Source organism: Leptonychotes weddellii, chromosome 11 (assembly GCF_054177405.1).
Source record: "Leptonychotes weddellii isolate Sample4059 chromosome 11, ASM5417740v2, whole genome shotgun sequence".
In the NCBI taxonomy this organism is placed as follows: domain Eukaryota; kingdom Metazoa; phylum Chordata; class Mammalia; order Carnivora; family Phocidae; genus Leptonychotes; species Leptonychotes weddellii.
Window position 1 is genome coordinate 57,241,488 of NC_138379.1, and position 22,470 is coordinate 57,263,957.

The window sequence follows — 22,470 nt, forward strand, 5'->3', positions numbered from 1 at the left end:
GGAAGGTCCTGGGCCGGGGTTATATTGAAAATAAATTTACCTGAGGCAAGCTAAAAACAAATTAACCAGGCTGTAAAACCAGAATCATTGTAGAGAAACGCCCAAGTAAACGCTAGGTTATAGTCAGAAAGAACTGAAGAACAAACACAAGACGGGAAATGGAGAGAGTATGGAGCGGGATGGCATCAGGTGTGATGAAGCTTACCAGGACTAGTTCTGGGAACCATGAGGCCACCTGTCTGTCACTGTGGCTAAGCACAGTGGCTTAAAAAACATTAGAAACCCAGAGACAGGAAAATCATAGAGTAGAATAAATGGAGAAATCTGATGACTCAGAAGAACACTGGCCAGATGACAGCTCTGAGCCCAGCTGGTGATGGTGCCCTGAGTGGTGGAGGTGTTCATGTGGGGTCATTTCCATTATCCCCTGTGGGGGCCCTGTCGCAGGATATTCCACTGCTGGACCAGGTTTTCTGTAAGTTTCTCAGCTCAGGGCTTCTGCACCACAAAGGCAGTGTAAATTTGGTTCCAAATCAGACTGGGTTTAAAGTTCCAATTTTTCAAAAGGTTTTCCTCCCCAGAAGAAAAGTAGAGAATAAAAGGGACATCTTCTGGGGCATCTGGGTGGCACAATTGGTTAAGCGACTGACTCTTGGTTTCAGCTCAGGTCATGATCTCAAGGTCCTGAGATCAAGCCCGAGTCAGGCTCCACGCTTAGCAGGGCACCTGCTTGGAACTCTCTCTCCCCCTTCCTCTGCCCCTCCTTCCTGCCCACTCTCTCTCTAACAATAAATAAATAAATCTTTAAAAAAAAAGACAGAGGGGACACCTACCTACCCCTATCTCCCAGCCACTCAGATCCTCTCTCTAGATAAAACCACTATTACCAATTTCTTGTGTAATCTTTATCAGAAATATTTTATATCAATATATACAAAGCATGCTACAAATAAAATTTTGTACTTGCTTTTTCATGTAACAATATGGACATTCTTCTAGATCAGTATATATTAGTACTTCTTCATTCTTCCAGTGACTACTTTGTTTTGTTGTAATATACTTTTTTTTACAAGTCTCCTACTTGTAAGCATTTAGATTGTTTCCTATATTTTACTATTACAAATAATGCTGCAATGAATTTTCTTAAATACCTCCTTTTATTGCAATGAATATCCTTGTATTTATATAATTTCACTTTTGTGTATCTCTAGGAAGGAATGGCTGGCCCAAAGTGCCCATTTATTTATTGTTATTTTGATAGGCATGGCCCTCCATAGAGCTTGTACCAAGTTTACTAACCACCCCCACCCCACCCCCAACCTCTCCCTATGTTCCTGCATCTTCAACAACAGGGACGTTAGCTAACTTTTTGTTCTTTGCCGGTCTTAAAAGTAGAAAATGGTATCTCATTATAGCTTTAATTTCCACTTCTCTTATTATGTGATAGTGAATATCTTTTCATAAGTTCCGGAAATGTAATAGGAAATATAGCTATATTTCCTTTTCTGTGAACCATCTGTTCACATCCCTTGCCCATTTTTCTACTGTGTTGTAGAGCTCTTTACATTTTAAGGAAATTAGCTCTTTAACTGTGATACAAAGTACAAATATTTCCCCCATTTGTCTTTTTTTTTGTGGAGTATATTTATGGGGACATGTTGAAGTTTTAGAGTGTCCAACCTAGATTTTTATTTTATGATATCTGAGATGATAAATTGTCCAATATTTTCTTCTAGAATATTTATGGCTTCATTTTAATATTTACATCTTTGATTTTTTGCGTGTCTACGAGGTAGGATACCAATTTTATTTTTTGCCAGATAGGTTTTCCAGTTGTCCTAACATCATCAAATAATTCATTTTAACCCTACTGATTTAAAATGCTGACTTTATGATACTTTAGTTTCCCATGGGTATTTGGGTCTCTCCCTATACTTTCTGTTCTGTTCCACTGACCTATGTATTTGTGCACCAGTACTGTACTTTTAAAATAGTTATTGTTCAGGGAAGTTTAAAATTTTTAAATCCCCCCAACATTTCTTTATATTTTTAAATTAGGAGGAGTCACCTTCTCAGATAAACTTATTAACCCATTATCTTGATCAGAAATTTGGATGATTTCTTTGAGTTGAAAATTGTCATGCTGTGTATCCAGCTTTGGGATGGTGGTAATGACATTAATATATTGAATTACTTGCTGGTTAAACCTTAGTCTGTAGCTGAGTTTAGGTGTCATAGGAAAATAGTTGTTACGGGCTTTTCTTATTTGTCGTTGGTTTTAGGCATTTCTCCTAACCATGCCGGTAGCAGCAGCAATCTGCTCAGGGACGATTAAAATACCCTGGGGGCCAGTAATTGGACAATGGATATGAGCAGGACACTTAAAGCGATTTATCTGAAGCCTTACTATTATATTGCCCTTTTTCCTCCCTTCTTCCATGATTTCTGTAGAATATTCCTCTCACACCCATGATCATGGAGTTTGTGGTAATTAGACTGGTTTACTTGCAAGGAACTAGTATTTTAGGGATAGGAGTGGTTATTGAAACAGGATATTAAAGTAAAACTTTTTTAGTCTCAGTTTAAACTGGGGTGGCTATTTAACAGACACCACATTTCAGAGTAAACTGAGATACTGCCATGCCGATGAGACAGAAAACTGAATTCCAGTCTATAAAAGAAGTTGCACAGGTCAAGAAAAGATTTTTGGAAATTAGGGGACAGTGTTTAGAAAGAGATCTTGGTGTGCTGTAAGTCCCATGCTGTCCCACAAAGGGGCAGGTGAAAGGTAATTTCTTCCATCACCTCAAATCCAGATGGAGAATCTTTAAGGAAATTCCTCAGATTGTTCAGTATGTGCCCTCTGCAGTTTGGGAGACATGGAGGTCTAGTTTATGACCCATCTCTGGGAAATCTAGGGGATAAGGGACTGACTAATCATTCTGACAGCAGAGAAAAGGTAAAGTGGCCGCTGCCCTGAGCTAGGCCTGTGTCTTAGTCCATTCAGGTTACTATAACAAGATACCTTAAATGGGTGCCTTATAAACAACAGAAATTTATTTCTTACAGTTCTGCAGGCTGGGAAGTTCAAGATCAATGCCAGCAGATTTGGTGTCTGGTGAAAACCCACTTCCTGGTCCATAGACAGCCATCTTTAGTGGAAGGGACAAGGGAGCTCTCTGGAGTCTCTTTTTATAAGGGTGCTAATCCCATTCATGACGGTTCCCCCCTCTTGACCTAATGACCTCCCAAAGACCCCATCTCCAAATACCATCACACTGGGGATTATGTGTCAACGCATGAACTGGGGGTAGGTGGGCACAAAGATTCAGTCTGCAGCAGGCTACACTCTCAGAGTTTGTCACGGCAAAGCATGAAAGTGTTTCCTGCAAATCTGCTATGAGAGCAAGCTAGTACACAGTCCTGTTAGATCTCCGTGATAGGGTCCCTAACAGAGAAATAGGAGCCTGCATGTATGGGAGGGAGCAATAGATTGAGAGCCAGAGGCCAAAGGAAAAGTTAGCCAGCCTCAAGGACAGTACAGCCCCTGCATCAAGGAACCACAGGTGAAATAACTAGCAATGATGAGGGTGGTCCTCTGAAGAACCTATAAAACAGCCCCATGGAAAAGGAATCAACCCTAAGTGCCAGCTAGAACTAGAAAGTGCCACATTAGCTTGAGATAGTATCTGTCAAGTGAGAGCTTTCTTGCCCCTTTCCGTGCTTCTCTTCAACCCTGAGGGAGGAGGCATAGAAACTCAAATCAGAGGAAATAGTTGTATGTCCAGGTTGGGAAGGGAATAGCCACAGCTTTGAATGGAGTTTAAAGTTTTAATTATTACAAAAGACTGGATACATTAATTACTGGTTGGAGGGCCTCTTATTATCACAAAGGATCCAGAAAAGTAAGAAATTTGCCATATATCTTGTTGAGAGAGTTACTAGCCTCACAGTATGAATTTTAAAGGGAAGAGATAAAGCTAAATTTGTTTGATGTCCCATGGTCATGTTTGTTGAATATAACACTTGCAGTGAGGAATGGGAAGACTGAAGATGGAAACAGAAGCCCATCAGATCAGTGGTGGCCCTAGAGATGGCTCCTCTCTACATTTGTCTTTTATGGTCTGTGTCCCCTTCATAGTGCCTCTGTTTTGCTCTGTCCCGTCCTCATTCTCTTCTTGCTTCCCACACACCAGTTCTTGCAGTTTTCTCCAGCCCAGTTTCTAAAGAGCTGGTGTCATCACCTACCTAATGAAGATGAGCGAAGACGTTTGTCCATGCCTCCTCATGGGCCATCAGTCAGCCATTCTGTGGTCAGCTCTCCAACCCTGCCTTATTCAGGAACATCCCTGAGCTCTGGGGGGAAGGGGAAGGAAGCACCTAGAGCTGCTTCCCTGAACTTTGGCTGGGAGATTTTGGGATAGTGGGTATAGGAAACACAGTCAAACTAATCCATCCAAGACAAGGCTTTATCTCTCAGTAAAAGGAAAGGGGACCTTAGTGAGGCCCAGCAATACAGAAAGTGTGGGGGTATGATAAGTCATTAGATATCAGGGTCACAGAGCATTTTTACTTTTGTCCTTCACCAGGCACACAGGACAGGAATCTCTAAAATTTCTTTGTACACTAATCGTGAGTTAAAAGATTTGGGTTCAAATGCACTTACAAAAAAGTAACATTACTTCTTTGAACATTAATTTCTTCATCTGTAAAATGGGAGTCCCTTGGTGATCTCCAAGAGAACTCACAAGAGAGGCTACCACCACCCTCCCCACAGAAGAGGGTCAGCACAGTGAGGTCGTGTGACACTGACAAGTGGTGAAAAGTGGGCAACAGACTCCCAGGAAAACTGTGGGGGAGCAGAGCAACACGGAGCCAGACACAGCAGGGAAGGTAGAACAATGCAAAGCAGTCTGCAGCCCGCGTGGCTTTGCCATCAGCTTCTGAGAAGTGGCCACATTAGACAAGGGTTTGAGCAGCCAGGACTTTAAAGGCACAAAGCCAGAGTCTCCCGTGCTCCCAGTAGCAACGTCTCCAACTGTTACGAGAAGGATACATTTCATACTCCCAGCTTCTTTGGCTGTATTCACAAATGCATGGTTAACAGTTGTTTCTGAAAGCAGCAGGTGAATCACAAAAACTAGCAATGAGATTTTTACATCCTCCCTTGTGCTGGTTACTCTGCTCTTCAGAAGATAAACAGTCCATAGAATTTTATATGGAACTTGGAACAAGTTGGGTATTTTTATTGCTTTGTCAGTGTTAATGTGGCACTTGAGAGAGCTATAACTTTAGTTAGAGCATATTTGATCATCTATTTTTTATGATTTGCAGCAAAGAATTAATATTTAATCTAATCAAGTTCCAGGTTAATGGTTTCTTTCAGATGCTAAGAATGAAAAATCCATTATAACTAAACTCCTGATCCATTGCAACTTTTAGATTGCCTATTGTGTTTTGTTGGGTAGAAGTTTCCAATAAACATCCAGCCTTAGTCTAGTGGACTAGGTCCTGAATTGAAACAAATTCTATCAGAAATGAGATTGGAATGATTAAAATATCCAAGTGATGACTCTGAATGGGAAAAAGAAGTATACAGATTGTATGGATGGGCATATGTGGGTTGGAATAACGAAGACTTCCATTTTCTTACTCTCCAGATGTCAAGTTAGACTAGTTTTCTTCCTCTACACTCTCTACAGCAGTCTTAATGTCACTATACCTCACTTTTCCTTAAACAGAGGTGTTGAGGGTATGATCACTAAGCATCTTTCAAGGCCTAAAATTTTATGATCCTTTGCTCTCTCAATCCTGACTATGATATCAGAAAATCTGGAGAGAATAAAGAATCCTGCACTTCTTCATATCTGTCCTCCTCTCTTGCCCTGAGCCCAACTCAGAACCAGAGGCTGACTTTCATGGCCCCTTCATCCCTCTCTCCTTTTCTCACTCTGTCTTTCCTGCCCAAGAAAACGCCTGCCAAGAATACTGGAAATTTAGTTAGATGGAGTCAGAGGTATAGGATGCTTCTCATGCAGATAATCAAATCTTTATATTTCCGTTGTGGAATCAGAAGTGTGTGATATGCAAGGTAGATGGCTGCCCTAAAGTATTGGGAATTTTCCCTTTGGAGAGACAATCCTTTGAAAATACAAATATTCTTAGGAGAGATACCATTTTAGCTAATTCACATTAAGGTGTTAGTAAATTACTGGAGCATTTCTTCTAATTGGAGGTACTAGATACTTCAGTAAAAATTTACCCTGAAAATTTGGGGAAAAATATGTAGAAAGGAGATGAGAGGATCATGGAAATAAAATTTGCAAGCAGCATAGCTTTACCTAGGATTAGTCTTGTTAAAGCTTCTAATTTTCTTTTTAAAGAACACTATAAAGTCACTCTGGAAGATGCTAGAAAGAGAATAATCAGAGAAACTTTGTTGCAACTGGATCAAAAGAAGGAATGGGCCACACAGGTATATTTCAGTTTTTTTAAAAACAAAACAAAAGTTGTTCCTTATTTTTTCCTGTGGTGTATTACCATGATTAAGAACTTGAGTTCTGAAGTTCGGCAGTTTAGTTTAAATCACGGTTCTTCCACTTACTGGAAATATAAACTAAATTTGTTACTTGACTTTTCTGGGCTCCAGTTTCCTAATTTTTAAAAAAAGGGGCAATAATGATATTTACCTTTAAAGAATAGTATGGGGATTAAATGAGATGATTTAAGTAGCATAGTGTCTCATAAGGAACAAGAGCTCAGTAACTTATTATTCAGTTATTTTTAAGTAATAATAATGGCTACAACAAATTATTAAATAAAAGTTTTGGATGCATTATAGAATGAAATATGATTTGTCTAAAAAGTACTGTCATAGGGGCGCCTGGGTGGCTCAGTTGTTAAGCGTCTGCCTTCGGCTCAGGTCATGATCCCAGGGTCCTGGGATCGAGTCCCACATCGGGCTCCCTGCTCCGCGGGAAGCCTGCTTCTCCCTCTCCCACTCCCCCTGCTTGTGTTCCCTCTCTCACTGTGTCTCTCTCTGTCGCATAAATAAATAAAATCTTTAAAAAAAAAAAAAAAGTACTGTCACATATATCCAAACCTGAAAGAGTACACTTTACATGGCCAGAGCTTTAACATTTTGGGATATAAAAAAATCTTTGAGGGACGCCTCGGTGGCTCAGTCGGTTAAGCGTCTGCCTTCAGCTCTGGTCAAGATCCCAGGGTCCTGGGATTGAGTCCCGCGTTGGGCTCCTTGCTCAGCAGGGAGTCTGCTTCTCCCTGCGCCCTGACACTCCCCCTGCTTATGCACAAGCGCTCTCTCTGACAAATAAATAAAAATCTTAAAAAAAAAAAGTTTGAGATATAATTTCCAACTTTATATGTTTTCTAATCCCTTTGTTTTCACTCTCCTTCCCTGTCCATAGACTATCTCCTCGGTTAGTGAGGCCCCCACTGGGACTGTCTCTTCATCTAGAATCTCTCTTCTTCAGAATCATAAACATCTGGTCTTCTCTAAAGTTCTTCACTGAATTTCAGTTGCTATTGTTTGTTGCTTAACTGTTAGTTCAGTTATTCTTTCAGTTACTATCCTACTGCATGATTTTTACTGATTTATACAAATATAGAGAACTACAGAGAACTGACCAATAGTTTATCTGTCCATAAAATTCAGCCCCTTTGTGAGTGAATATGACTGAATGGTGAAGTCAACAATAAAATGATCTGAACATAGTTAAGATGATTAAAAATGCATCTGTAGATCAAATATATTTCAAATATACATATTCAATATATAATGAGGACTGTTCCAGATACTGTTCTGAGCATTTTACATTTGTCTCTCAACAATCCTATAAGGCAAGGACTTGCTAATGAGAAGACTGAAGCACAGAGAAATTTTTGTGGCTTTCCCAGAGCAAGTGGCAGAATCGAGATTCGATTCCAGATGTCTCCTTCAGATCATTGCTCTTAATCACTACCCTATACATTTTCTTTTCTCTACATAATGCCTAACACTCACACACGTGAATGAATTTTCCCCATTTTATCTAGCTATTTTAGCATATGTTTCGCTTCTGATAATCCACTGTTGTGCAACCTTGGCTGCGTACTGGAGTCACCAAGAAATTTGGTTAACTCATGTGGTGCCTCAGAGATGCTCATGTAGTTGGCCTGCGATGTCACCTTGGTTTCTGGATTTGTCCAAGTGTCCAGGAGATTCTAACATGTGCCCAACATTGAAAACCCCTGCTCCACTGTTAGTAAATTAAGCCATTAGCCAACTTCAGTTATGAGCTGTGTCCTGCTTTCGTTCAAATGAAATTCTGTGTTCCAGGACACTTTAGAGTTACCAGTTGCAGCTGCAGTATAAAAGTTCCTGGTTCCTAAGGAATGTAGGCGCACCCTTAGTTTAATTAGCATGATTTGAAGAAAAAAATTATTGCAAATCTTCCCACTTGTTCAAGACTTAAACTTATTCTTAACATATTTTTCAGTTATTTCTGTCTGCCTTTATGATCTATAAGATTTTTCTTAATTTCTCTTCCTTAGGTTGTGCCCTTTAGTTACTGAATGTGGAATTTGTAATGTGGTATCCATATAAAAGTACCTCACAGATAAATACAATCTTTCATCCTTTATAAAGTTCCCTTAGGGAAAACTATAAATAAACAAGAATTGAAAATGAATTTACATTTTATGAACCTATTGACAAAGTAATGCTTTTCCTGTTTTCTTCATCTAAAATGCCTTTTTCCAGGAAACTGTCCAGCTACCCTGAAATTATTTGCTATTAAGTTTGTAAATACGTATATTGTTATTATTGACATACAGAAGTCTTTCTAATTAAAAAGGTTGTAATAGAATCTATTCATGCTTTTACTCTATGTTGGATTATGTCCAACATAGACCAAAAACATGAAGAATATTTGACCCCTGCAGTTCAGCCACCTTAATTATGGAGCAGATCACTTAATGATTGATTTCACCATGGCAATCAGATTAAGTCACAATGGAAGCCAAACTGAAAGGATAACTATTGTCCAGTTCTCTAAATCACCTGTATTAGGCAGTGTGAATCAGCAAAAAATAATATGAGAATAAAGAAAAACTGAAGCAAAAGTTCTTAGATATGTTTCCAAAGTAATTGCAAACCATAATGTAAAATGATCAGATAAGTTGATTGTGAATCGCAATGTTGCAAGTCTCCCTTAATACAGAAACTTTCTTTTAGAATGCCATACGGTTCATTGACAAGGGCAGCTACCGAGAGATCTGGGAGAATGACTGGCTGAAAAGAGAGGTAGGTGGAATTTTAAAAAACAATTTCTTCTTTCTCATTTTTTTGAACTGGAAAGGACTTTTATTTATGAGCTGAAGGCATGGGAAAAGCATAGAATTATGACTAGCTGAGGTAAAGTAAAATTCAAGTGGAATCCTAATCTTATTACAAACCGTTACTCAATGAATACCATCAATAATTTCAGTAACAACCAGAAATCATTTTTGGCATCCTAATTCATGTAATATACTCAAATATATGAAGCTTCTTTATATCCTAAAATTGATCTGGTCTTCTTCAAAACTGTACTTCCTTCTGGGTGGTGGGAGGAAGGCTAAAGGATCATTCTAACCTCATTCTCTGCTGTTTTTAAATTGCCTTTCAGGATGACACGTGGTCTCCTTTGCATAAATGTTCAGTCATTTAGATTTCCCTACTTCCCCCTGCTCTTCTCCAAGATGAACCCTACTGTATAAGGAGGTGGGGCTTACATGCCCTCTTGTGGGGCATGTCATTAAAGAGGGCTCAGATCTGTGAGTTTCCTTTGGATCTTTGTTCCCTCTGCCTTTCATCTGTATAGGACGTGCCTTTGTCTGCTCCCTGCACTGGTGACTTCTGAATGGACTGCTCTGGCCTTTGGGACATCGTGTTGCAGCCAACACTGAATCCACAGTTACAGCCATTTGTCAGTGGTCAAGATGCCCCTGCCCTTTGCAGTCCCGATGTCCTCTCCTAGCTTGGTCATCAGGCTCTCTTCACACCTCCTTCTGGAGAACATGTGGAAACAAGTGGGCCCCGTGTGCTGTCTGAGACTCAGCTCCCCCTGTCTCCCTACACCAGCGCTGCAATACTGCTCTCGCTGAATGTGGTCATGGCAGGACTTCTAGACCTTATGAGGCACTGCCCTGTTTTCCTTACACTGTACAGACTAGGCCCTCTGCCTTCCCTCCTTACACTCATCTACCTGGAAAACTCCAACTCTCCTTTTAGGCACAGACTTTGATGATTAATTTCTTTCTGAATCATTTTGTATTTCCCCCAGAAAGTCTTGAGTCCTTTTCCTCAGTGCTCTCTTGTTTCATAACTCTTGTTAAAATATGTTGAAATTGGATGTTTATGCATCTGTCTCTTCATTGCACAGAGCAGGCTATGCCTTTTCAATTATATGTCCATGAGAACTAATAAATAATCTATGTTCATAAATAGTTATTGAATGAAAGGATGTCCATGAGTGTATATATATTCATTGGAGAGATTAATCAAGTACATGGCTTAGCTCTTGGGTGAAGTGTGAGAGCATGTTATTGGATAAAAGAGGTAGATAATCTTTGGCCTAGATGTTACAAGGGTGCTACAGAAGATGTGCAAAACTCACTACTTTGAAATTCCCTTTATATCCAGACAAGTAGTCACCCAACCTGTGCTCAGATACTATCTATGAAAGAAAACTCACTATCTTTTGAAAGAATTCACTTTAACTACACACAGCTCTTGTTAGTAAGTTATATACATGTACATGATTCTCAAATGTACATGTTCAGCACTAACATGCATGTCCATAGCTCTACACCTATATTTTTATTTGCCTGCCAAATATTTCCACATGGATGTCCCAAAGGCACTCAACATCCCTAAAGCAGAATTCATTAAATTTCTCCTTAAATCTTCACTTCTTGCATCTCCTTTTTCACCATCTGCTCAGATACCTGAAGTAAAAATGTCACTGTCACCTTCTCTTCTCTTTTCCTTGCCCCCTATTTATAGGCTGAATAGAGTTGGTGAGTCTAGGAAACAAGGAATTTAAAAATTAATGTGCTTTCTATGATATGGACAATTATCTTTAAGCTGCCCTTATAAAGTCATGGTAAATAGGAATCCAAACTACTTCGAAAATAAATCAAGATGAATCCCCACTTTTAAAAAATGAATATTGATTTAAAAAACTCAAGGTGAGCGGGCGCCTGGGTGGCTCAGTTGGTTAAGTGTCTGTCTTCAGCTCAGGTCATGATCTCAGGGTCCTGGGATGGAGCCCTGTGTGTTGGACTCCCTGCTCTGCAGGGAGTCTGCTTCTCCCTCTCCCTCTGCCCCTCCCCCTGCTCATGTGCATGCACCTCTCTCCCTCTCTCAAATAAATAAATAAAATCTTAAAAAAAAAAACTCAAGGTGAGCTTAACAGTTAAAGAATATTAGGGAGGAGTTTAATTTGGTACTTTTATTGAATATAACAGCATAATCCTAATTATAATAATTTAACAATTCAAATCTTAAATCTTATAAGATGTCATAGATATTAGGTTCAGAGAAAATAACTGTAAAAATTTATATCTGACTGATAAGAAAGACTTTTTTGGTGTCTTGATCCTTCCTACTAAAGCCACAAATTACATTCTGTTTCATTTTATTTTTTACTTCTCATGATTCAGTAGAAATAAAAGACAAGAAAAAAATGTGATTAATTAAATCATGTGATTAATTAAAATGTGATTAAATCATGAGCAAAAGAGCTTAGTAATAAAGAACAAATCATTTTAAGGAAATTTAATAGGTTTAATTTCTCCTTATTTCAATAAGTATTTATTTTAGCATTATTACATTTACTCACAAAATTAATTAAAACCATCTCTGGTTATAAGTATTATCACAAGAATTGAAAATTGCCTGGAAATGGAATAATGTATGTCAATTAATTTCTTTGAGGAAGGTTTAGAATGAGTAACAAGGGATATTCAATAATGGACCTCCTGAAAGTATTTCTCCATTTAACTATCTTTCAACAATAAGCAAAAATTTAGACCTGTGGGAAGGCTATGAAACGTCCCATGCATGACTTCCATTATCTGGTTTTATTTAGCATGCTTATTAAGGAAATGAAGAAAACTGAAATTTCCAAATGACTTAGACTCACTCAACAAATAGAAAGCCAATAAAACTAGACAAAGGGATTCAAAGAGGTTAGCAATCAGAGTTTCAAGTGTGAGGAGGCATGAAGCTAACTTGGATCTTGCAGGGGAAATTTTCAAGAGCACACATTTAATTCAGGATCCTAGGTCTCTGACTTATAATAGTTTAAACTAAATTATCTTTCTCAATTTCTAAAGTACGTTTCTTGGGTATCTGGGGAGAAGCAAGGATAGGGAGGGAAAAGCAGTCTTCTCCTTCCTCCTTTTTACTTTCTTACCCTAGAAATTTAAAGGTATTTATATGGCTATAAAAAAGAACTAGTTTTCATTTCCCTAATATTTCAAAAGGCTAGAAAGGAGATAGTAATTGTTGAGAACCTTAGTTAGCAGTCCAAAGGGGTAAGTGATGCCACAAGATATCCTTAGCTTGAAAGATCGGACTTAAATCCCCGAAAGGGCCCTCTTCATTCCCAGCTTTGGAAGGAGACCAAGAACTGTGTGTACTGCCTCCCAAGCATGCCAAACCCTTGGGTCAAACATTTCCAAATGTTCTATCAATTCCTTCTGTTTACAACCTCTAAATATAATTTCTTTCTCATCCTTTGACATTTGAAAATTATTAACTTTTCCTTAAGGCATTCAAGCCTATAATCAAGTTGATTATCTCCCAACACATGAGATGCTAAAGCACCAACCCCTTGCTTTCTAATTTAGTATCATGGACTTAAATGGTTTGCTAAGTAGTTTAAGGCAGGTAAAATATGCTTTTCTTTCAAACTCCAAGCCACCAGCAATATTTGAGCCTTTTCTATGGCACTAATATTATTTTATGTTACAGTTATTTGTGTATTTGTTCACTGGATTGTAAACCTCTTTGAGGGAAACTTTCCATGCCTTATTCACTTTTGTATCCTTCTATGTCTCACACAGAACCTTGCCCATAGTAGGAATTCAAGCACTTAATACATGACTTATGTGATAGAGATATGCATGTGGTAATTTACAGACTGTTTCCAGATTCCAAAATACAATAAATAAATTTCAAGTACAAATAAAAAATGTTAGTTATCTAAGTTCTCATCTCAGCTACACTCTTGGCAATGCCTAACAAGAGATACTGAATCTAAACCCCTGAACCCTTTTGTTTCATCATATTCCCTTGATATACTTACTTTTTCCAGTTTATCTCTATTACTCCCATCAGCCTATCACTTTCTTTTTTATACTCTTTTTTAAAAAAAGATTTACTTATTTATTTATTTATTTTAGAGACAGAAAGAGAGAGTATGCTTGGGGGGAGGGGCAGAGGGAGAGGGAGAGAGAATCTCAAGCAGACTCCTCGCTGAGCCCAGAGCAGACATGGGGCTTGATCTCACAACCCCGAGATTATGACCTGAGCTGAAATCAAGAGTCAGTTGCTTAACCGACTGAGCCACCCAGGTGCCCTCTTCTATACTCTTGCTTCTAATTCTTCTATCGTCCTGACCTCTCTCCGTGAGCACCTCTCAATGCAGCACCTGAATATGTATATGTATATGTATATGTATATGTATATGAGGCGGGCAGAGAGGTGAGACGGGAGTTCTGTCTAGTAACGTCCTATATATCTTTCCCACTATCCAAGGCTTTTTAGATAAAGTTTCCAAAATACACTTCTTAACGACTGATGGGAATTCCATCAAGAGAAGCAGCAAATTTTGTTCACTTTTAATTAAGTTAGCCATATTTCTTTAGTAAACATCAAACCTGCTATGTCTATCCATGACCTTCCATCATCTGCAAAATAAAAACCAGACCCTTTAGCATTATTTCCCTAATTGTCCAGTTTCTCTCCTACTTCTCCCCACTTCCACTTTGTATCTATCTGCACCAAAATAATTGTGCCTAACATGTGGTTCCTTCTGCCTAGAGTATACCCCCTTTTGTTGCCTGGAGAATCCCAACTTGGTCTTCAAAATCCAGATTAGATGTCATCTCCTCTATTAATTCTCCCTTACCCCCTACCCCAGACCTACAGTGAACTTCCCACAGTACCTGAGCATCTTCCATTATGGTTTGATCATACTGCTTTTTGTTTTTATCACCATCTTCCCCATTTAACCACAATGATAAGTTAATTAGTCTTATTTTCATGTTTATCTCTACCTCCAGCACATAGAGAGGTCCAGGGATGTTTCTGAAGGGTAGGAAAGGACAATTCCTGCCATTCACTAATAACTGCCTAACCATGCAAACAAGTTCTGTAAACAATCTGGAAAAGAGACCCACCCATTCCTTCTTGGAGAGGAAGGACAAAGCAAACCCAGTAATAAATAATACAGGATAGATCTTCCCCTCAGGCAAATGGATTTTTAGGAGTTGAATTTCTTACAGAAGACTAGGTAGAACTAAGTCAACAAGTACCAACATCCCTCCATTCTCTTCTGAGAACAGATTGCAAATCACAGGAAGGAAGTTGAAAAATTGGAAAATACTATTCATGAACTGGAAGAAGAAAATTTGGTGCTTATTGATCAACTATTCAACTGTAGACTTGTGGATCTCAAAATACCCAGGTGAAAGTCATTAGCATATCTAGAAAGTAGTTTGTAAACATTTGTATCTGTAAAAAGTTATTTTTAAAAGACGATTTAATTTTTTAATGTTCTAGCTGGATGGCAGTAGTTGCAAAGGAAGGGACTCACAAAATGGCCATGGTGAATGTCAACTGTTGGTACAGTGCAAACTTTGGCTTGCTTTTTTTAACAATGCACTATAGTCTTAATAACAAACACTTAACAGGAACATCACAACTGCTGACCTTCAAAAGCCTCCAGGTCAGCAGGGAAAATGGGCATAAAAATAAAAGCATACCAGTGCAGCAGAAGATGGATGAGGTGTGGAGTTAGCCCAAAGGAGGAAGTGATCAGCTTTGTGGTAGCTTCCTGGAGGTCTTCTGGGCTTCCGGTTACCTTGTGGACTGTTAACATTGTTTCCTTTGATAGTTAGTGGAAGAGTCAAACTACCTTCGAGGTAGAGAAAATAGCCTGGCATTCCAAGTCACATTTATTCCTGCACAAGAGAAACCAAATGTGTATTTTAGGTTCTCTCTTTTTCTGACCTGACAAAATAATTCTTAACACACCAGTCTGGAGGAAAACTAGGGCCCTGGAATATGGAATTAAAATTCAGAGTGGTGATGATTATTTGGGCAAGTCATCAGAAACAAGAACCAATCCGAACAGTAGCATGTTTAGGAAGAAAAGAGAAACGGATCCCACTAATGCAGGGTGTACATGTGGAAGATGGGAAACAAATGTCTCGGTCTAGGAGTTAAAGCAGAGAAATTCAACGCGGTGAAAGGGCCACAAAAAGTTCCTACCTGAGTAGTTCCTGTCACCTGTGTGGCATGGAAAAATACTGTTTGTGACATAATAGAGTATCTTTTGTTTACAAACTTCCCGATGTGTTCCAAGAAGGGTAGCTACAGGTAAGTTGTGGAGTTCCGTTTGCTGGGCTAAGAGATACAAGGATGGAGAAAGGGAGATAGTGCAGCTGCATTACAGGCTGAAAGTCCCGCGGGGCAGGACAGATAAGGGGCCACCAGCTCCCCTGCACCATGTCCGCATGCTGCCCTGGAGAGGCAGACACCAGTGCAGAGGCAGCGGGCAGTTGGGCTGAAGGAATCGACTGTTGACTGGACTCCTGAATTCCCAGTCTCTTGAGCTGATGCCCTCGAGGAGTCCTAGGGGCTGCGGGCCTCACTGTACCCCCAGTAGGCGATGCGCTCTTGCCAGCCCTCTCCTCTCTGATCAGGTGTCCAGCTCCAGGCTCCTGTGCTCCAGCTGCTGCCACCGCCTCTTAGCCCGCGGGTCTGATCTCTGCAGCCGCTGCTGGCGCGGGGGCTCACAACCACGGCTCTACCTGCCTCCACTGTCATCCTTCCTTCGTTTCTGAACAGGCCCAACCTTAGGAAGGAGCTACCCTCCCAAGTGCCAACCCCACTTGCCGCTTTGGTGGGCTCAGTCCGCGGTATCTGGTTTGGTGCTGCCACGGATGGGAATGGCTAGTTATACAAAGGGGAATCCTTTCACTGGCCAGAGAGAACTTGGCAGTGACTGGCAAGGAGATAAGAAACTTTCAATGAAGTTTTCGTGAAGTTGTTTCATGTTTAACCCCTAGCCCCCCAAAAAATCTTCAGTAGTACTGACAGTATTCATCAATGCCTTGTGGGTTGGTTTTTTTTTAGTGAGAGACCTGAGTGTTTAGTCTTGCTTCCGAGTTGGGAGAGATGAGTTCAAAAGCTGACCAAGCAAAAAGAAAGCATGGGCGATGTTAATGAGAACCGGGTTAGGAACCCCTCTGTATATGCTTCTATAACACCCTAATCTTTTCTTTCATGACCGGCATTTATCACACTCGTGATTACTTATTTAATGTCTGCTTCCTTGCTAGATTATAAATTCCTTGAGGCAAGTATTTAGAAAATTTTAGAAAGATCTGCATAAAGGAACAGAAATGTGTAAACCCTCAATTATCTGTTACACTACTTCTCCGGAAGGATAACTTTGAGTGTATTCAGGAGCTTTGACTATAAGCCATTTTCAAGTCAAAGAAATATAGTACATATTGCATATTTTATGGCAACTTCTCTTTTCATCTTTCTGTTGAGAACTCAGTCTCATAAAATACTAGAAGGGGGTGAGAAATAGACATAAACTGTGCCCAAAGGACATAAAAAAGTTGTTTTCCTATTTGGCTGAAGAATGGGGTATTTTAGCTAATAGAGTTACTACCTTTCCCATCCAATGCTCCCCAGTCTTCTCCCTTCACAACTCACATAGAACATCACAGTATCTGTTAGACACAGGAGATGAGGTAAATGTCCACCACAGGTGACTGCCCAGGGACCCCAGCACCACAGAACTGAGGCTAAGTGGACCAATACCTACAAATCTAACACTAACTTCATAAAATAACATTCTTTAAGTATTTTCCATATCATCAAATGTTGTTGCCCTATGGTGGTACAAAAGTGACAATAAATTAATGGTTAAGAGAGAATCCAGATTTATGAAGTGTATTACATTTAATACAATCATAATAATTCAAAACGGAAAACCAGGAAAGAAGAGAAAGTTCTAAGACCTCAGACATGTCTACCTGCAGACCAGAGCTACATGTGAAAGTGACCTTCACTGAGTTGAACCTTAAGAAGCTTTTACAAACAAAAATATTGTATGCCGTTATATGATTTGTTGGAGACTTAAGCATTTTGAATAATACTTTACTCATGTTCTTTAAATAAGTGACAACCTGTAATCCAGGGGCTTCACTCCGATTGCTGAGCTGCTAAGCATGGGGGGTAGTTTGAATATCTGCAAGAGTCCGATTCATGCTGTCTTCAGGCAAACTTCATGGAAAAGCTATAGGGAGCTTTCAAGACGTATTATGTTCTGGTTGAAAGTTCCATGGGTGCTGAAAAGCAGAGCACAGGCTTACACACATGCACAGAGAGCTGTGTTGGCAGACGTACACGTAACCAGGCATGTGACTGAAACCTACCCCTCAGCAACAGCTGGAACCTCCCTGTCATCTGGGATTCCTGCTGCTCGCTGTCTTTCTCTTTTTCTCTTCTTTTTAAAACCATCCATTCAGGCCACACCTGTTCCTCCCCTGGATTACTACAACAGCACCCTAATGGGTGTCATGCTCACTTTCATTCCCGGTGTGTTATTCCATTATCACTCACTGCCCTTCCTCACCCCAAGCCCTTCCCTGGCAAAGAGCCCCTGGTTCTTCAAGACTCAGCTCAGGTACCATCTCCTCCTGGAAACCTTCCCTGACCTCCTAAAGCTCAATCAGGTGCTTCTTCTCTTTGTCCCCCTAGCATTTTTCACACTCCACCACTCACCATCAGGGTAGAGACCATCACCCTAATATACTGTAAGCCTGTCTGCCACCCCACTGGGCCTCATGCTCCTCAAAGGTAGAAACTATGTCTCATTTTTCATCTATGTGTCTCCAACACCTACCAGAGAGATAGACACCAGTGAGCAGATGGTATAATATTTGTGGACTGACAGACTGCTTTTCTCATTTGTTCTTTTTAGGCAACTATATCTTACTCAAGCTGCTGGACTGACAGTGCCACCTGAAGTGCCTTTGGAGTTGCCAGATACATATGAAGGTATTATTTTATTTTAATGGTGATAGGGTTTTTTAAAAAAATTTAACAAATACTTATTGAGCATCTATTATAGACAGGTACCTCATACCCAAGAGCTATTTAGGGAATGGATACAGGCTAGCTTCTCCATATTTCTCTTCTTGCAGCTTTCTCTAGTCCTATTTTCAAATTGAAGTCACCATGTTTCATAGTGAACTACATAAATACTGGTGGGGAGGGATGGGGTGCTGTCTACACTGGTGTGTTTTTGGTTCCAGTTCAGTCAACCAACCAAAATACCAACATGCACATAAGTTACCATATGATTACCAAAAGCTATCCACTAACAGAAGGGAATACAACTTAGAGATTCTAAACATGGGACTCACTCTCACCTTAATACGTAGATCCTACATTTCTCAAAGCTCTTTCAAATTAAAAGTGTGACAAAGTGTGTAATGTATTTTCATTTTTATCTGTCCCCAAATAACCAATTTCTTTGTATTCATCCCAACATTGCAACCTGCAGAAGTAAAAGGTAGAGACATCACAAGCTCATCAGTGGAGAGTGGTGCTTTATATGTCAGTCATGAGCATGGTATTGGATATGCCAAGCAACTGAAGACAGATGAAGAAAACAACTCATGTGTAGACTTTGGGACCTCTGATATGAAATACTTACCATATGAGGATGAGCAGGATTTCAAGGTAAGATTCATGAAAAAAATTTTGAGTACTAAGAGAATGCCGTTTTATTAATTAATAGAGAAAATTAACCTAAAACATCGATACTGAAAAATTCTATTTGCACTTATTAGTAAAATTTGCCCACCATTCACATCTCTCATTAGATAGAATTTTCACTTCTACCCTTGTGCAATTTGCTACATATATTCATTAACAGAGTTACATTCCTAGTATACCATGTAAGTTATCTAATGCTGTATAACAAATTACCTCCAAACTTAGTGGCTTATAACAATTATCATTTATTCTCTTCCATGGCTTCTGTTGGTTAGGAATTTGGGAAAGGCTCCAATGGACAGTGCTCACTTGGGCCCTCAGGCAGTTGCAGTCATATGTCAGCAGGGGCAACAGTCATCTGAAGGCTTGATTGGGGCAGGAGGATCTACTTCCAAGGTGGCTCACTCATGGCTGGCAAGTTAATGCTGGCTAAGTTGGGAGCATCTGTTCTTCACATGGGCTTCTCCATGGGTTGCCTTTATTGTTTCTGTTATGGTGTCTGCCTTCTCCCAAAACAAGCAATACCAGAGACCATGGTGAAAGCTGCAATATTTTATATGACTTAGATTTGGAAATCATACACCATCCCTTCCCTCATATTCTATTGGTTGATGTAGTTACAAAGTTCCACCCAAGGGGAGGGAATGTAGCTCCTGCATCTGGAAGAGGAAGGAGCACCACATTGTAGGAAAGGCATGTGGGACAGGATATCTATTAGTGTGGCCCTCTTTGGAAAGTACAAACTGCCACATATACCATATTAGGTGAAAACTGGAGTATCAAGGCTTTTTAATTTAATTTAATTTTATTTTATTTATTTATTTATTTATTTTAAAGATTTTATTTATTTATTTGACAGAGAGAGACACAGCGAGAGAGGGAACACAAGCAGGGGGAGTGGGAGAGGGAGAAGCAGGCTTCCCACCGAGCAGGGAGCCCGATGTGGGGCTCGATCCCAGCACCCTGGGATCATGACCTGAGCCGAAGGCAGACGCTTGACGACTGAGCCACCCAGGCGCCCCAAGGCTTTTTAATTTTAAAACCTTTTTGGTACATTCCAATTACTCCCATATCCACCCCTTGACATTTTCATTCTTGGTACTACCAGTAACTTTAAAAATTCTCCTAGAACTTAAAGTCTGGTAGGAGAAAGAGTGCTGTATGAAAACAGAAGAAACTGAAAAAATCAATAAAAGCCATTTTAGATAACCACAACTCAGTCCTGCTAACATCAAGTGACAATTTAAAGACTAAAGTTCTAGTCTCTATGGCATTCAAACACCCCCATGGGGGTCTTGAAATCATGACACTTGGTATGTTATCATGACCTCAGGCTAGTGGACAGTTGTCTACAAAATTCCAAAATCACATACCATTTGGGTGAATGAAAGACCTTCTTACTTTCCATGGAGGTTTTTGATGGTGGAAATGGCACTGTGTATGCTATGGACTGAACTGGATCCCCATCCCCACTCCTACACCCACCAAATTCACATGTTGAAACCCTAACACCTAATCTAGAGATAGGGTCTTTAGGAGGTAATTAAGGTTAAATGAGGCCAAAACGATGGAGCCCCAATCTGATAGGACTGTGGCTTGTAAGAAGAGGCTCTGTCTTGTAAGGACACAGCGAGAAGGCAACCATCTGCAAGCCAGAAAGAGAACGCTTACCAGAACTCAACCATGCTGGCACCCTGACCTTGAATTTCCCAGTCTCCAGACTGTGAGAACTAAATGTCTGCTGTGTAAGCCAGTTGGTCTATGATATTTTGTCATAACAGCTTGAGCAGACTCTGAAATATGTTGGAGACATCCATCAATTTGTTTTTCTCCTATCTTACATTTATTGCAGCTCTATAATTACATATTTTAAAAACACAGTAAATAAAAAAAAACACAGTAAATACAACTATACTCATTTTTGAGAAATAAAACAATGCCTTCCTTTTTCATTCTGTGATTTTCCTAAATTCTAATAAATGTTTCTCGAAAACCCCACAACATGCCAGGTACTTGTTAGATGTTTGGGAATTTACGGGGAGAACAGGAAGAAATGAAGTTTCAAAGATGCCTATATGGCAGGCCCTCCCCTCAAATTGTTTACATGCTAGAAGACAGATTAGAAAATCACTAATTACTGTACAAGAGGAATGTAGCACCTGTATCTGTCTCCCTGACCAGTCGGTCTGTGACCTTATCATTGCACCTCAGCACTTGGTTACAGGGCCTGGTACAAAGTGGGCACTCAGGAAAGGTTTGCTGAAATGTTGAAGGAATTCAAAAGAGAGAGTTATGGCTTGAGGAGGCTTCTAAGAGGAAGGCATGCTGGGTAGGGTCTGAGCTGTTTCAACCCAGTATTGGGTTGGCTGGTATTTCATGTAAATTACATTTCTAATTCCATTTGCTGCTATCTTAAACTATAGTTAGTTTGGCAGAATATGGTCAGTTTTACCTATACAGTAGGCAATGGTCCTGTGAAAAGTGAAAAATTCATGGAGAATTTGCTTAATATTAGAATATATATATAGTCAAAGTGATGTTTACAAATCCTTCCCATTGTTCTTGAATAATATAGAAAAGTCTGCTGTGGTTATATCCTGGCCAGCAGAGGGCTACATATATACAGCCAACACTTTCTTCTACCAATTAAAGACTTTGAGAGAATGTATTTCCCCACTCTAATTGGTGCCCTCCGCCCTACTCCCCAAAAGACAAGCCTGTTGGCCTTGCTGCTTGCTCTTTGGGAGATCTTGCTTACCATACCCCACTGGGTATATAAACATATTTCACATGTTATTCAGGCAATTAAGAGGACAATGAAATCTGTCAGATAAAAGGAAACCTAACTATTAAGACTGGTAACTTGTTGGATAACCTCTCCTGTTCTCTTATGTGTCTGTTCACCATAGGATTATGTAAACCTGGGTCCCTTGCAAGTGAAGCTCATGAGTGTGGAGAGCAAGAAAATGCCCATTCATTTTCAAGAGAAAGAAATTCCAGTCAAATGCTATGAAGATGTCAGGAGCCCAGAAAGCCGCATCACATATAAAATGATGAAGTCTTTTCTCTAAGACCAAATGCTGCAAAGTAAAAATAACTTTTCCTTATAAATGTTCATTGGGAACTGAAGTGTATTATTTGCCCATTTTATTTACACTTTGGTTTGTTTTTAAGCCCGTTGTTATTTCTAAAGGTCATAATGGCATTTAAAATCAAAGTTCCAAGCTGTTCATTTACCTGCATGACAAAAATGAGAGTACACTTTATATTTCCATACCCAAGTATTCAGAAAAATGATAATGGGCCCAAGATGAGTCTCCTTACCACTTAAAATCTGCTGCTTCATCTATGGTTCCAATATGAAACAGTTCAGTTAGAAGCTTTCTAAGACAAAT

At 39.7% G+C, this 22,470-nt stretch overlaps 1 protein-coding gene and 1 long non-coding RNA gene across 2 annotated transcripts in view; one reads left to right on the plus strand and one right to left on the minus strand.

Moving 5' to 3' along the window:
- The window catches only part of LOC145716244 (uncharacterized), a 41,036-nt gene extending 19,046 nt beyond the window's left edge, over positions 1-21,990 (minus strand). Inside the window, exons 1-3 of the long non-coding RNA XR_014138796.1 lie at positions 20,747-21,990; positions 17,479-19,618; positions 15,037-15,234 (exon numbers count right to left, since the gene is read on the minus strand). This is a non-coding gene — a long non-coding RNA (uncharacterized LOC145716244). The remainder of the gene's footprint in view (positions 1-15,036; positions 15,235-17,478; positions 19,619-20,746) is intronic.
- Positions 1-22,146, plus strand: part of CCDC83 (coiled-coil domain containing 83) — a 46,972-nt gene extending 24,826 nt beyond the window's left edge. Inside the window, exons 6-11 of the mRNA XM_031031120.2 lie at positions 6,384-6,475; positions 9,236-9,304; positions 14,617-14,738; positions 18,276-18,352; positions 18,861-19,039; positions 21,985-22,146. Of these exons, the coding sequence (XP_030886980.1) occupies positions 6,384-6,475; positions 9,236-9,304; positions 14,617-14,738; positions 18,276-18,352; positions 18,861-19,039; positions 21,985-22,146 (701 nt within the window). The remainder of the gene's footprint in view (positions 1-6,383; positions 6,476-9,235; positions 9,305-14,616; positions 14,739-18,275; positions 18,353-18,860; positions 19,040-21,984) is intronic.
- The last annotated feature ends 324 nt before the right edge of the window (positions 22,147-22,470 follow it).